The sequence below is a fragment of the Anopheles cruzii genome, chromosome 2 (genome assembly GCF_943734635.1).
Source record: "Anopheles cruzii chromosome 2, idAnoCruzAS_RS32_06, whole genome shotgun sequence".
Taxonomy (NCBI): Eukaryota; Metazoa; Arthropoda; class Insecta; order Diptera; family Culicidae; genus Anopheles; species Anopheles cruzii.
The window spans coordinates 7,606,796-7,621,230 of NC_069144.1; the positions used below are offsets into that span (position 1 = coordinate 7,606,796).

Sequence of the window (14,435 nt, forward strand, 5' to 3'; positions counted from 1 at the left end):
ACGAGCGGCGATGAGAGGATGGATGTCGTCGTCGTCGACGACGACGAAGCCGAACGATAAAAGGATCATTAAGATTGATTATGAGCTTAATGGCACGACGGACGGCGAAACGTCCCCCGGATATGCCGGAAGTGGGGCGGCTTTGCAGGTGGATCTGGACGAAGGAGTTAACGAAGCTAATTGTGCGGCTTGGTACCAACATGTGATTACTGGTGAAAATTTGTATCCCCATATCCGGTCGATTGCCGTGTGCGAGGATCCAGGAAATTGAGGACACAATTGGACGATCGGAAGAACGTTTAGCGTTGCCGGTGAGCTAAGTCTTTACATAAAATGCGTCTAAATAGACCTATTTCAAACTAGCCTATTTAACTCTAATTAAGATATTTTGTGACACAATTTAAAAAAAAAGTAATTAGAACAAATTTCCTTGGATTAGAATAAAAGATTTTTGAAATGAACAGCAAAAATATGTCTTTTTAGTGTATTTTTTAAGAAACAATTTCTTCCACTTCCAATGGCCAACCTTGTAAATAGGAAATCAAAGGACGGTCAGGACTAGTGCTCGTAAAGAGAACGAGAAACCAAATTGCCACTTCAAATATCACAAAATAATTCATGATATTCATTCAAAGCAATTCTAATACTTCCTATGAAGGTGTATTATTGACTAGTTGTATATTTTCCCAACAATTCCCATTCAATTGTAAATTAATGAAATTCCATTTTGATTAACATGTTCACCATGCAAATGGGCACCGTTTTTCCGTACCCGGCACTGTTTTGCTAATCGATCCGTAAACAATGATAAGCATGTTGTTTTATCCATTTCCGGTTGCCGGGTTTTTCCAACTGCCAATGCCAATTTATTTACAAATCAAACGATTTCGTTACAGATGACGGGCCGGCCACTGGAATTCATGGAATGTGAATTCCGGCTCTCAAAACATGATTTGCATCATTCTGCATACAAATGAGCATCGACCATGCAAAAAGTCCACTGCTTAGACAAGCGCAGCAGCATCCAGGGCGGTTGAGGCCAGAAATGGGCATCAAATTGCACGTAAATGAACATTTAGCCATGCGGGCCATGATGCGGTTATGTTGTATCAAATGGCCGATGTGTCGGTCACACCACACAACCGTCATCGGTCGATCGTCCCTCCACCCGTCTGCCGCAGCATTCCATTAGCCACTGATTATTTGCCCCATTCGCCCCATCATCATCATGGTAGTAGTTGGATCATGGATCGCCGGGACCCGGACCGATCGTGCCCACGCGCGGTGATATGATTACGATCCATTAGCTTCCGCGCGGGTACGTTGGCAGGTGGTTGCTATTTATTGCCACCTCATCTGGTCTGCCTGGGGGGGGAAAAATGGGCCAGCGGCCCCCGATGTTGGCCCCTCGATGGGCGAGTGTGTTCCGTTACACCGGCCCGGCGAGGTGAGAGATTTAAAATTCACATGATGAATGCCAGGTTATTACGGAATGTATGATGTGCCGGATATTTACTCTTCCACCCGAGTGCGTGTGCTCTACAACTTTAGCACCACCACCGCGGGGCCCCTTTCCTGGGCCGCACCTCCTCGAGTCACGTCTTGCGCTCCGCAAAGGCAAACATCTGGACGGATGTTTATTATTGTACTCAACCCGGGAGCGGCAGTACCGGGATCAGGACGCCTGCCCGGGACGGGGTGATCTAAACATCATCGTCAACCATGTTTATCGGCGCCCGTTATGAGAATAACGGCCATAAAGTTCGGAGCATGACGCCCGTCCGAGGCGTACGTGTGTGTGAGCGAGAATAACTCTTTGCTAATTGCTACGAGTTTGTAAATAATGTCGAAAAACTATCGCAAGACACTTTGACATACTTTTCCGTCTTCCCCCCCCCCCCCCCCCCTAAGGACCCTCTCTGACGGCGACGGGTGACGAAGCAAGTTCAAAGTATGCTCATTTGCGGGTATCCGGATCTTCTGATCAGAACTTTTGCCTGCCGGCCGCAAATGCCACACCAATCAGGGATCATATGCTCTCAGGGTATGTGTGGCCCACTCTAATGGCGTGCGTGTTAAAGTGTCTGTGAACTCTATTTCCGTGTGCCGGCTCGCCGTTCCGTTTCCTTCCTCGCGGCGGGGCCCATTTCCGCCGCAATAATTACGCCAAGCGCCACGGAAGTCTGGTGGAGTAATTGAAATTTCAATATTTCCGTGCCGAGCGCGTGATGCTTTGCCGGGGGGACCACTATGGGACCGCTGGGGAGTTTTGTTTCAGTTCTATCAATCTAACGACCTGAGACTGGGAAGTGATCCGTAACTGGGGTCTATAAATAAATGTTCCCAGAACTGTTGACAGTGAGTTGAGGTCCACTAATTAGTTCGATCGAAGCTCAGTACTTTTGGATCGATTGTTTTGGAAGTGTTTTATTTGAGACCCAGGAACGACGTAGAAAAAGGATCTTGAAAGGGATATTGATGATCGTTTATGTGTAATTTAAAAATAAAATATTTTTTCTGCTTATTAATTGGAAATTATTGATTGGTCTTGAACGAAGAATTCTGTAATAAAAGTTGTAAGACCTATCCTTTTTCAGGACTTTACATTAACATTCCGGTTCCGTTTCTCGACTGCCGACTCCCGAACGCCATCGATCAGCACAAATAAGCCATTTCAAGCCATATTAGCCACCGGATTGCCCGTCCTGGTGCCACCCTTGGTTGTGGTTCGTGACAAGCGATCGTTTCGAGCAACGCTCTGCTGTGTGCTAAACGACGTTGCATCGACCGGATGCAATGCGTTTCCTCTTCCGGTGGCCCGACAACCCCGACACCTCCGGTTCACACACACACACACACACGGGAAACAATGCATGAGGTGCGGCGCCGGAGCAAATAAATATCCTTTTGCATATTTTATTCCACCTCATTCGGTGTCGGTGGCGGGCGAGAGTGCGGTGCATTGGAAATGGCATCGCTGCCACCGGCGGTGGCGGCAAGGTTCTCGGCCTTCGACACATAAATACAGTGCGGGCCACTTGAAGACAACGCTCTTGTGTGGGTCGCTCTTTTGTGTGGCGATAGAAATACATTTATCACAAACATTTATTCTATTATCATATTTCTATGCGGCGGGCCTTCGGATTCTCGGCGTGACCTAGTTGGCCAAACTGCATTACATTACCGCCTTCGCCTGCGTTTCCTTTGGAGGAAAATCTGCAGCGCGCAGCAATCACTCTCTCTCTTTCCGCGAGTTGGAGTTTGCACCCTTCGCCTGCGCCAAGATTAATCTATTGTATCATTATTCCGTCCCCCCTTTTTCGTGCCAGGGCCCGCGACGGTGGAGTGCAATCTTTGGGAAGTAGCTCCTTGAAGGGTCCTTGAGTAGCAAAAAAAAAAAACACGATAACGGGAGAAAGGAGCACGGACCATGCGCGACTCGCTGGGCCGCGAGGTGCCAAATGCTCCTCTTGAGCGCGAGCATGATGAAGGAAGCGCGTTATTATGAGTGATGTTGATTCTGTCAAGCGCCCAGAGTCCCACTCCAGCTTATTGCTAATGAATGACTCCATTGTCGGGCGAATCCTGTTTTTCTAGGCTAATGCGAGGGCCTTAGATTTTCTGCATATTTTTCCGCGCAACGAAGACACTTTTCTTGGTCGCAGCAGCCCGTTGAAGGGTGCAAATGTCAAATTTGTCACATTACGGTTGAGCCACAGTGTTGTTCGCCTGAGAAGATGGAACGCTAATCGAAGGAGGCTCTCAGCTTCCTTCTCAATTCTCAACTGAAGTGCGAAATCTTTGGTGGCGGTAAATAATTAAACAGGGTTTTAAAAAATCGTTGCACTCGTTGATGCCGATTGTGCAAAACCAGACCGACGTCGGGAAAAGTGGAGCATGTCCCATTTACTCAACATCTTACAACGACAGCGCGAGCATCAATCGATCGATCGGCGGCGACGACAAGAAAACAAGCGTTGCGTGGCGGATGCTGCTGGCGTCGTCGTCGGCAGGCGACTTTCTTGAGCCCGGGCCCGGACCGCGAGTTAACATTCTGGAAAATTTTGACCCCGGTCAAGGGCGGCAGGGCCAGCCGGGACCATAAATTCACTTAATGGATGAGCTGCAGCTGTCGCCCTTGGGGTGACGGCTTTGGCAGTGCTAATGCTTGGGTCATCCGATTCGGCGCTCCATCCGTCTCTCCATTTCATTATCCCTTTCCCCGGTTCGGTTTGTTTTTCGTTCCGTTTTTTTTGTTGCCGTTTTGAGTGTTTTTCTCTACACCGAACCAGTCCGAATCCCGCCCGAATGCATAATGTAGTCCCGGGCTGAAGGTTGATTGTTTCGTTCTGATTCGGGCCCTGGAAAGAAGGCCACAAATCAGTGCGCCCGGAACGCACTTTTTGTGGACACATTTTATGGTTTGCTTTGCCAATCATGCGGTCGCCATCGCGAACTGTCCGTTCGCGTATCACTTTATTATGATTTTAATCGAATCCCGCCAGTAGCTGATTTATTTGCAGAGAGCCCTTGTTTTAGTTGCTTTGTGAGTGAAATATTAAAACTGTCTGTCAATCACGACTGGACAACGCGTTTTCTTTTTTGTTCGCCGGGTTCCGGCGAACACCGTAGCCAACGGTCGTTTCGGGGTGGCCAATAAAATAACGGGTAGTATAAAACGGACTCATCGTTCATATGTGGCGCCCGCAATTGCATAATTTTATGACGATACGTGTTTGGCGATCGTTTCGCAACGACACAACACAATCATTCCCGCCATCCGATTCCGGGGTAAGACCGAGTTCCGAGCCGGGACAGGAACGAAAATTAGTTTCAACAAGGATCCAACGAATCCTCGCCACCGTGAGCGACGTGGTGAGGTTTATTTAATGTGTTTTATGTTGCTGCTCCTTGAAGTACCTTAAAACAGAAGCCCAGCGCCGCGGACCAGCGAAGAGATTGGCCGATGCCCATTTCGCGTGCTAGATTTATTGCTTCAATGTTTTGCTCGGAAAGGGCTGGCCGCGTCCTGGCGACCGACCAGTGGCTACTTCCAATGGCGGCCCGAACCGTCTTGTGTCCGCATTGAATCGATCGCCGCCGACACCGGCCTTTATTAATTTCCAACGTGACAACAAATTGAACATAAATCGCGCGCGCCTTTAGTGGTTAAATAATGAACCCGGCCGGCCGAGTGTCGCGTGCCGGCGAAAGAAATTGGCATCCGGACGGAGCAAACACGGTTTGTCGCAACGATGTCGCAACCATTCCACCGTGGCCGTCCACAACAAGTTCCGTTGAGTGCCAACAAATTATGCTCGCGGTGAACCAGAGTGCGCCAACGGTGGTGACATGCGCTAACGATGCGTAAAATTCCACCCCAATCAATCGGGTTGAAATCTCCGGTCCGTCGGGGTTCTGGTCGGTGGGTAAATGGTAACTTTTGTGGCACGTTAAGTTCGCGAATTGTGAGAATTAATTTACCGTTCCGTTGCACTTGCACCGTTTCGGCCCCGTTTCTGGTGGCGGCGAGTGGCGAAACCCAACGAGGTTGATAATTAATTAGTGTTCCGTTGATGTGTTACATTGGACGGGCTTGTGAGTTCGAAGAATCGGGCCACCGAAAAAGGTAATCGGAACGGGCGATTCCAAAGGGGTAATTCCTGAGAACGTTACAGGAACAACTTTTATTGATTTCAAGTTCAATTTTTAATATCATTATTTTTGAGTTTCTCAGATTTATTTCGAATTTTATTACAGTTCGGCAATAGTTTGGTTGAGTTGAACGCAAGCCTATTAAAATCAAATCGGCAAAGTGTGTTTCGGCGTTTAACAGTCCCTCTAAATTGGATTCTTCCACTCGACTCGGCACCACTCGATTTGAATTCCATTTCAACAGTTCGCGCTTGGGTCGTCAGCGAATACGAATTAGTTTGACACCTTTCGACGCGAAGAATGGCACCCGGAGCCGCAGAGTGCGAGTCCTGCAGAGTGCGAAGCAAGTTTTTGTTTGCCAAACTAGTTCAGCCGGGTTTTCCAACTGCACGAAGATGCACCAGGCCGTGCACTGAAGGCTCGGCAGAGCGCCCTGCACAAACGTTGCATTATTGATGCACCCGGCCAGGCGTTGCGAAACTGCAGTCGGTGTTTCGAATAAATTGAATTTAACGCATGCCATCCTGCCGTTCCCAGTCCGCTCTAGTCCGTGTTGCTCTAGCTTAAAAGCGCAGCATGATTTAATTGTGTCGAGCTGCACACACACACGCGCGGGTTCGTTTCACACGCCTTGTGACAGGCGTGGCTTCGGTGGGAAGGATGGTTCTCGGAATAACATTCGATTGAATATTAAACACCGTTCCGGAACGAGTCACGGCAAAGGCTGCGGCCCGGAATTCTAATGCTGTTAGCGGACGTTTGATTCTGATCGGTTGAGTTCGGGTGTGTCCCGCGCTATTACGCCGCTATCGATATGTTTGTTGGTGAGCGCGAACCGAACCACCTGATGATGAGTCGAAGCAATAGGAGTTTGGCATTTTGTACTTAAAATGCCGGTGCTGCTGTAACCATCAAATTGATGTCACTTCAGGACCTTCGTTTTAACGGGCCTCCTTTTGGGGTTGCCGTTTATGACGAATATTAAACATCACGAGCCGACTGATGGTGATTTAAATTGCGGTTTTACCAGCTGGTGCAGGAACCGGACTTCTCCTCAATGGAGTCCGTGAGGCGCAGTATCTGAATGATTTGCCTGTTCCAAGAAAGCTATCCCCTGAAAATGGCCCAATTCTAAAACATTGGCCCCGGGGCAACCCCGGCAGCCGAGAAGATGCTAGATTAACCTAAGATTGGCCGCAACCCGGCGAACGTGTTTATGCCTTCGTTCCGACTTCTTCACGGCGATTCTAAATTTGTTAAAGAAACGAAAACAACACTCAATGGCGGGCGGTTCAGTCCCAGCCCCAAAGAAGAAAGGTACCGAAAGGCCACAAAGCTTATGTTGCTGATCTTTACGGTGTTAGACTTTCCCTTTGGTGGGGAACTTTAACAATCGTACATCGTCAAACACACGGCCCGGGCTGGCCCATTCTTAGCCCCGGCTTTCCCCCCGAGGTGACTTCAAAGAAGTGCCCCGACCGGCGTTAGTTCCTGTATTTGTTTCCACTGTTTCTTACGCTGGCCACTGGTCCGAGGCATGCCGAACCTGGCCGTTTGTTGGCTGACCGTGAAATAATCGTATACTTTTACGACTGACAAAGTTTCCTTTTTTCGGTTCGCTCACCGTTTGGCCTGTGCCGTGCTTTTTATGAACCGGTGGTAACTGCCTGCCTGCCTGCCTGCCTGCCCCGTTCCCGACTCAGATTTCGGTTCCGGAACTTCGGAACGTCGGAACCACAAACTGGACCCAATGGAAGTAGTTTTGCTTGTCAGCAAAATGTGACCCGACCAGGGATCTGGGGCTTATTTTGTGAGAAGTGCATGTCGTTCGCTTCGAGTGCGGCCATAGGACCCATAAAACATGTGCTCTTGTAACGATTTACACCGGTGAGGGGATTAGTCATTTTCTTTATCGTCCGTGTGAGTCCAAGAAACCATTAATCTTTGAGTCGGGCGAAGCGAAAATACTGTTAAACGAAGATACATCAGCATTTTGCACTTTCCCGTCACTTTCGAAGGTACATAATTTATAAGCCAGACGAAAAAGGACGACGAAACAAATCTGTCACTTCCTTTGGCTGGCACAAGAGCGGACGCCGAATTTTAATGAATAAAACTAAGCCAGATAATAAGAAAATTTAAACCACACCAAGCCCCCAGCGACCCTCCGGTCCTCGTGCCTATTTACTTTAAACGCTTCGTTAGCTTCCCTCCCATCCTCTCCCGCTCGCCGTGGTCGATGTTTTGCGAAATGACATCGTCATCGTCGGGCGCTGAAGAATTGCTTTCTCATCTGCACGCCGGCGACGACCAGGACGAGGACGACGTCGAGACGGCGTCGCTGTTTGCGTTGCCGGTTTGTTTGGCCGATTGTTTGTGTTTCCGAGAGAGAGGAAATTTTCGTTTCGTTTCGTTTCGCATTTTTTCCACTTGCCGCTCTGCTCGGTGATGGAGATGATCATACGCTGCCATTTGTAATGCGTTTGGTGGTGAAACCCCCTTAGCAGCCATCCGTCCGATCGCGGAGTGAATCCGGAGCTCGCGCTTGGGCCGGTTTCCTGTTTACCAAGTACGAAGTAAGCAGCACGGTTGATTAATCGCGTCGAGTGGAGTGCTGACGAACGGCGCACCAGCAACCCGTCGTGTGTGGGTCCGTGTAGTACTCATTTTTAATTATTTTCTCCCATTCACGACACCGGGACGACGGGTCCATTCGGAAAGACAAATTGTGCTGCGTCGTGTATGCCCCCGGGCCGGAAACGAGTATCCACAGATTTTAAGGCGCTGGGGATTGTGACGCTATCAAAAGCCCTCGAAGACGACCGGAAGTCATCTCCTTGGGCGAACGGATTGACGATGGATTCGGTTTTAAGTTTGCTCACAGCGTAAGGCAAAACTAAAACGTCATCCGGACCATCTAGGTCTGTGTCGTACGGTGGAAAACCGTAAACCGGCTTCCGGTCCGGCCCGGGAGGAAATAGTGCTGATCATTTTTCATCCTACGGTTTCCTTCAAACAAAGGCTTACCGGATGGGATGGGTACGGATTTTCGGGCCGATACTTTGTGTGACAAGGACCTGCGAAGCCGGATCCGGACGCTGGATCCCCGCCTCAACCGGCGATGAAAGGCGCTGTAACAGAGAGCGTGCTGTCAGAGATCGGGAACCGGTCGATTCGCCGATAATCGCCATTGATTGATACGAGGATTGTGCTGATGCTGCGCATCCCGCACACAATCTATCATTGGCCGATTGGCAGCGGACACGGGGCGTCCGTGTTCCGTGGTACGACCGGTTTCCGGTTTGACGCCAATGAAGATTTATGAACAACCGGCCACCGTAAGCCTGGGTTGATTTTTGGCGAATGTTTTTGGACCCAATTCGAGGAGAACTTTACAAAAGCTCCAAAGCCGACCGTCGCGATTGGGATTTTCGGCGGGGCCACGGCTAATGAGCCGTGCAGCAAGTTAGCACCCGATTTTACCGATGTGAAACCCGACCCTACTGCGGTTTTGTCCCTGATTACGTCTCCTCCCTGGCGAGCAAAAAGTAATGTATACTCGAGCCGGGTGAATGGCAACAAAAAATCCCACGAAGTTGCTGTTAATAACAATTTTGTTAAATCTGGAAAGAGAAGGTTCGAAACCCAGTTCCCACAAGACCCAGGTTACGCAATCGCTGCGCAAAAGACACACAGTCACCTATCAGCTAATAAAATCGATAATCTCATCACGAACGGCTCAGGAAGCTAATAAAAGACCAGCAAAGGCGGAGGCAAATTGCGAAAAAAATTGGGCAGCATTAACCGAAGATGGCAGCAAAAACCGGAAAACGGCGAACCGAATGGCGAACACACACATAGTGCCCAACACCGAAGGCACCATCTTAATCCACTCGCTCATCTCATTTGGCGACCGACGACGACAACGATGTCGGCCGTCGCGAGGCCTTCGCCTTCGGTGGGTGGATTTAAATTTTGCACTCTCAATCAACATAAAATTTTATTACACACCGGAAAAGGAACCGGTACGCGAAACAGGATCGTAAAGAGATCCACGAAAGAGCCGGAGAGAGAGATGGTTTCGAAAAAGAAAGAATGAATAACTCGGCCGCGGAGACAGTTCGAATGATGCTTCTTTTGGTTTTTCTCTCCAGCCACGTTCTGTCAACTCAGCACCGCCATTATTGTCGAGCGAAATTGAATGACGCCGTCAGTACGCAATCTGCGCCGCCGCCATCCTTGATGACATTTATGAATTATCGGCTGCGTGCATTAGTGTTCGGCGAAGACGAAAAAAAAGTCCTCCAAAAAACGCGCGAAACCATAATGGCCTAAAGATGGACCAAAAAATGGCACAAATAATGAGCCATAACGCAATTGGCGCTCCCGTTCGAAGTCACACAGCACGATGTGCGCTTTACGAGCGCGGACGGATAATTGTCACGATGTGTAGCATTAAAAAATAATAATATTTGTACTGAGCCGTGAGCCGAGATTTGCCGAGGTCCACGGGAAACGGTTCCCCGAAAAAGAGGCAGTTAATTTGTGTCCGTGTAAACATCATAATCATAAAACCCGAGGGCGTACGATTCCCGGGCTTCTTCGGGAGGGTGCGCCCATCGCATCTTTCGATTGTTGCGTGCGGTTTCGCCGCAGATAAAAACCGGTGACGAACACAATGGACACTATTTGTTTGGGAAGAGGAAAAAATTTGAACCATTCAGGCCCATTGGTTCAGAGGGCTTCCGGTTCCTCGAACTCTCGAGCCCTCTCGAGAGAGCTTACGAGTTTTAATTTGCAGTAATGGCCCGCGCTTTAGCTGCCCGTGTTGGGGGCCACGAGCAATCATCTGCCACCACTGGCTTCCTGATGCTGTCACGTGGACCCAACTTCCCGGTGGAACCGGTGACCCAAACAAACAACGGCAACTGCGGGGAAAAAAAAGGAATTAGCATTTTATTTGCTTCGCCGACGACGCTCGATTAAGCAGAAGATCCTCGCTCGCTGAGTGTGCTTCTGCAGGACACGGAACCGGGTCGCTGTGTTTGTGTTGTGTGGGCGCGCGCTTAATCTAGCGGCAATTTCCTGATAGTTCCGGTTCCGTTCCGGGCTTGCCGAGTGTATTGGATAATTAAACGTAACACCCCGGCCAACCCATTATCCCACTTACAATCCTTTGCCCAGGCGGCAGCATAGTTTCGGGGTCACCGCCGGGCCGCCATTGACTTGGCCCCGCTCCGTTGGGCGCAAAATGCATAATTAAGATGCGAAGATAACAACAAAAAGTCTCCACGGACGCACACTCTCTCTTCGGGTTGGGTGTTAGTAAAGTGTTTTATTTGCAAACGTGCACACTCGTACGCGCCGAAGCTCATTAGGATGTCGAATAAATGGTGCCACAATGGTGAAAAGTGTTGCCAGAAAGTAAATCCCTTCTTATCGTCCGTGCAGTAGCCAGCCATCATTATCTGCCAACAGATCTCAAGAATTACCTAGAATGAATGTGATATTTTGTGATGAAGATCACAACGTGCAGCACAGCATTTTTGTGCTTGGTGCCTTCTTAGAGGTGAGAACCCCGAAGTCCACCCCGAAGCGAGTCACTCAAAGAAGCTCAGGAGCATCATGGCAAGGGCGTAGATTTTTCTCAATATCTACAACAAATGGAACCACCGTCACCGTCATCAGCATCGGTCGGGTTAGGCGCAGATCCGGCGGCCAGAACTCACCGACACAAACGTGACAATGTTCAGGGGAGCCATGCTGGCAATGGTCATTTCAATCGCATGCTGACTCTTGTGGAACAAGATCAGGAAGGTGCGCTGCTCCGAGCGGTCCATCAGGTACCAGAGGCTGTCGTAGAACGAGGACTCAATTTCTTCGTTCTGCAAGAGCGAGATTTGATGACTAACCGCCTCCAGGAGTACTTCTGCCGTGTAACGAACCTTGATGCTAAGAATGGTCCCCAGGAGGCAGAGCTCGAACAGTTGCGTCACACCAGCCATCGCCAGGGTGTACATCGAAAACTGCCGACTGAACAGACAGTGGAACAGGGCGCCCGTGAGCGTGAATACCGACGAGAATACCTGGACCCAGTTGTTGAGGTAGTAGCGCTCCTCGAGATCGTGCTCGTATCTGGAAGATTTGGGCAAAGAATTAGTCCAGCCGCACCGTCCAGGCTACGTTCTCTGCTAATCTAACTCCAAGACACGCTGATGGAGTCGGGCTATCTCGAGCAGCTTCCGGCGGACCTCGGTACGATCCTTCCCGTGCCCAACCTGAACCAGCGCGCCATTCATTTCGTCGACCGTGTTCTTCAGTACATCGGCGTACCCGGCCAGGCTTGCCACAAACAGCAGGATCACACTTTCCGACGCAGAAAACCCAGCCCACGCCGCTAACATCAGATAGTACTGGCCGACCATGTTGAGCGCAAAATGCCACGGAACGCTGGGATCCGTGAACGGGACCAGCATGGCAGTTGGGAGCTCCGCTTCACCGTTCATCAGGTAGCACGCGATCGGGACAAGGCTTAAGACGATCATCGCGATCGCGTACTGCGCCGAAATGAGCTTCGACAATTGATGGATTCGGTGGATGTTCTGCAGCAGCGTGGCATTATTCTTCCGGTGCTGGCCGTGCTCACGGTGGAACTGCTCCAACCGACCGTACATGATGACGAAGAACCCGTGGTAGCGGACCACTGTGTAGATCTTCGCCACACCCTACGTACACAAGAGTAGGACACAAGTGAAGAAGTCGAATGGCAAGACGGCCGCTGTGTGCTGAACCTGAATGACGAATCCGTAGACGGCGGCCGACTCCATCAGCTTGATCCAGTTGGCCCAATAGTACCAGACGGTGTAGGGTCCGCCGAAAAAAAACACGGACGTTCCAACCATGCCCAGATACGTGCGTATGTTGGGCTTGTAGTTGGGCGTCATGATGTCCAGACCGAGAAAGTTGGCCCACCAGCGCAGGTAGTTGAGGTTGAAGATGTACAGATCGACCGACCGAGCAAACTTCATTCTGTGGCGAACGTCCGATTTCGACTAACGAACGGCCACCAGAGACCTTTGTGACCCACTACACTCTAAGTGCCTTCCGATAATTATGGTTCTTTGTGAAGTGATGCAAATGTTTTGCTTAATTAACATAATTACGCTGCTAAGGAGCTGTGTTGAATCTTTCATACAAGGCTGGCGTTCGTTGGTGAACAAAAAGTATCAAGAACGTATCGATTGGAATAGCATTCTGAAGGACACGCGGTAGTATTACAAAAAATGGTCAGTAAAAGTGCCCGTCAGGAAAAGTAAAAGAACGACTTTTTCTTGAGACGAGAATCGAAGCCTCTTAACAGAGTTTCCCAACAAAAAGGGATTTTGCTTCATTCTGCAAATAGGCACGACAGTCAATTCTGACAGTCGGCTTAGTAACGACATATCGGTCGAGGAGTTTCGTTGCCTTGCGGAACGCATCGGACACGCAGCGCGGTGCTTACACAGTGCCGCGCAAAAGTTGGTTAAAGTTTATGACTTTGCGCAGTTTTGGCTGCCGGCTTTCGGCTGGTGAATTTATGTGGTTAAGCTAGGTGCTCGAAGCCTACGAAATATCTGTCTAGTGAAGTGCTCGCAATAGGAGACACCCCAATTTTCGCACTACTTTCACTCTCTGTGTGACATTAGTTACGTGGGGCTCAAAGTGGTTTTAGGAGCTGAGAATGATAATGCCTCGCCGCCGCAAGGTATCACAAATTTGCTTCAATGCTCTCGCATCAGCATTTATGCTCACTCAGCTCACCGGCGCCTTGTGTCACTCGTAAAGCCACCGAACCCCTTGAACCCGTCATCGATACGCAGCAATTAAGAAAATTGAAAGCATAACTCGAGCCGCTTACGGGGCACGGGGCTTCGTGAGTAGCATAATTTATGACAACCCACCCAAGCGCCGACGGAGTGAGCACTCATTTTAATTATTGGACGGCGAGACTTGGGACGGCGCCCGGTCTGCTTATTATCAGCCTTCTTGCCTCTTTAGGGGGTTGGTTAGGAAAACTGGTAGGCTCATATTTATCGAACACTTCAAACACCGGAAATTCAGCGGACGCCACGTGGAACCCCAGAATTCCCAGAGCAGCGCGAAATCTTGAAATGGGCCAACTTTGAACGGCTTGGAGTTGTCGCGCCCGGTTCGGGAAGTGCTCCCGGAGGTCCTCGAGCTCGGTGATCCAGTTACATCGGACTCGCGGGGCTTATCCGCCGTCGGAGCGGCTCAGCTCTCTATATTACGTAAAAAAATGACGTTAAAAATGTGCCACCGGAGTCGGTACCGTATCTCGGTACCGTAATAGCTGCAGCGTAGCCAACCGAGAATTGCCTCTTTGGTCGGAAAATGGAGTTGCCAGGGCTTAGGAGTTATGAAACGGCCCTTACTTTGATGCTAAAATCGGAAGCAAGAAGGAAGCTAGCAACAATCTTCAGACCCGGCATCCGGTGACCCGGCATCGCAAATCCTGTGCCTGAGGTTCCGCGCCACGCCATCTCCGTGGGCGTGGGGTTAGTGTGATGAAAAATACTGCTGCCTTCGACCCGCCTCACCAGGAACCCGGAACACGGATCCCGGAAGCGGTTTATGGTGGTGGTGGTGTTGGTTTTTTTTGTTGGAATTTAGCTCCGGCGTTTCTATTTTTCTCACTACGGGAAAACCACGACAGCTTGTCCGTTCGTACGGAAACGCGGTTCGCTCCCGCGGTTGCGGTCAGCGTGCAGTGCAGCGGATCA

General features: G+C 49.9%; 1 protein-coding gene across 1 annotated transcript; it reads right to left on the reverse strand.

Annotated features, from left to right (window-relative positions):
• Window positions 1-11,354: 11,354 nt before the first annotated feature.
• On the reverse strand, window positions 11,355-12,683 carry LOC128277327 (odorant receptor 67d-like). Its single transcript, XM_053015773.1, has 4 exons — window positions 12,447-12,683; window positions 11,857-12,380; window positions 11,601-11,790; window positions 11,355-11,540 (listed from the first exon to the last, which is right to left on the reverse strand). The coding sequence occupies exons 1-4, from the start codon at window positions 12,681-12,683 to the stop codon at window positions 11,355-11,357; spliced, it is 1,137 nt and encodes a 378-aa protein (XP_052871733.1).
• Window positions 12,684-14,435: the final 1,752 nt, after the last annotated feature.

Bases quoted from the DNA above. Each gene is read 5' to 3' on its own strand.
- LOC128277327 (XM_053015773.1), bottom strand. From the start codon at position 12,683: ATGAAGTTTGCTCGGTCGGTCGATCTGTACATCTTCAACCTCAACTAC. The intron at 12,381-12,446 runs GTTCAGCACACA...TTGTGTACGTAG, and splicing joins TCTACGGATTCGTCATTCAG to GGTGTGGCGAAGATCTACAC. The intron at 11,541-11,600 runs GTTCGTTACACG...TCGCTCTTGCAG, and splicing joins GGACCATTCTTAGCATCAAG to AACGAAGAAATTGAGTCCTC.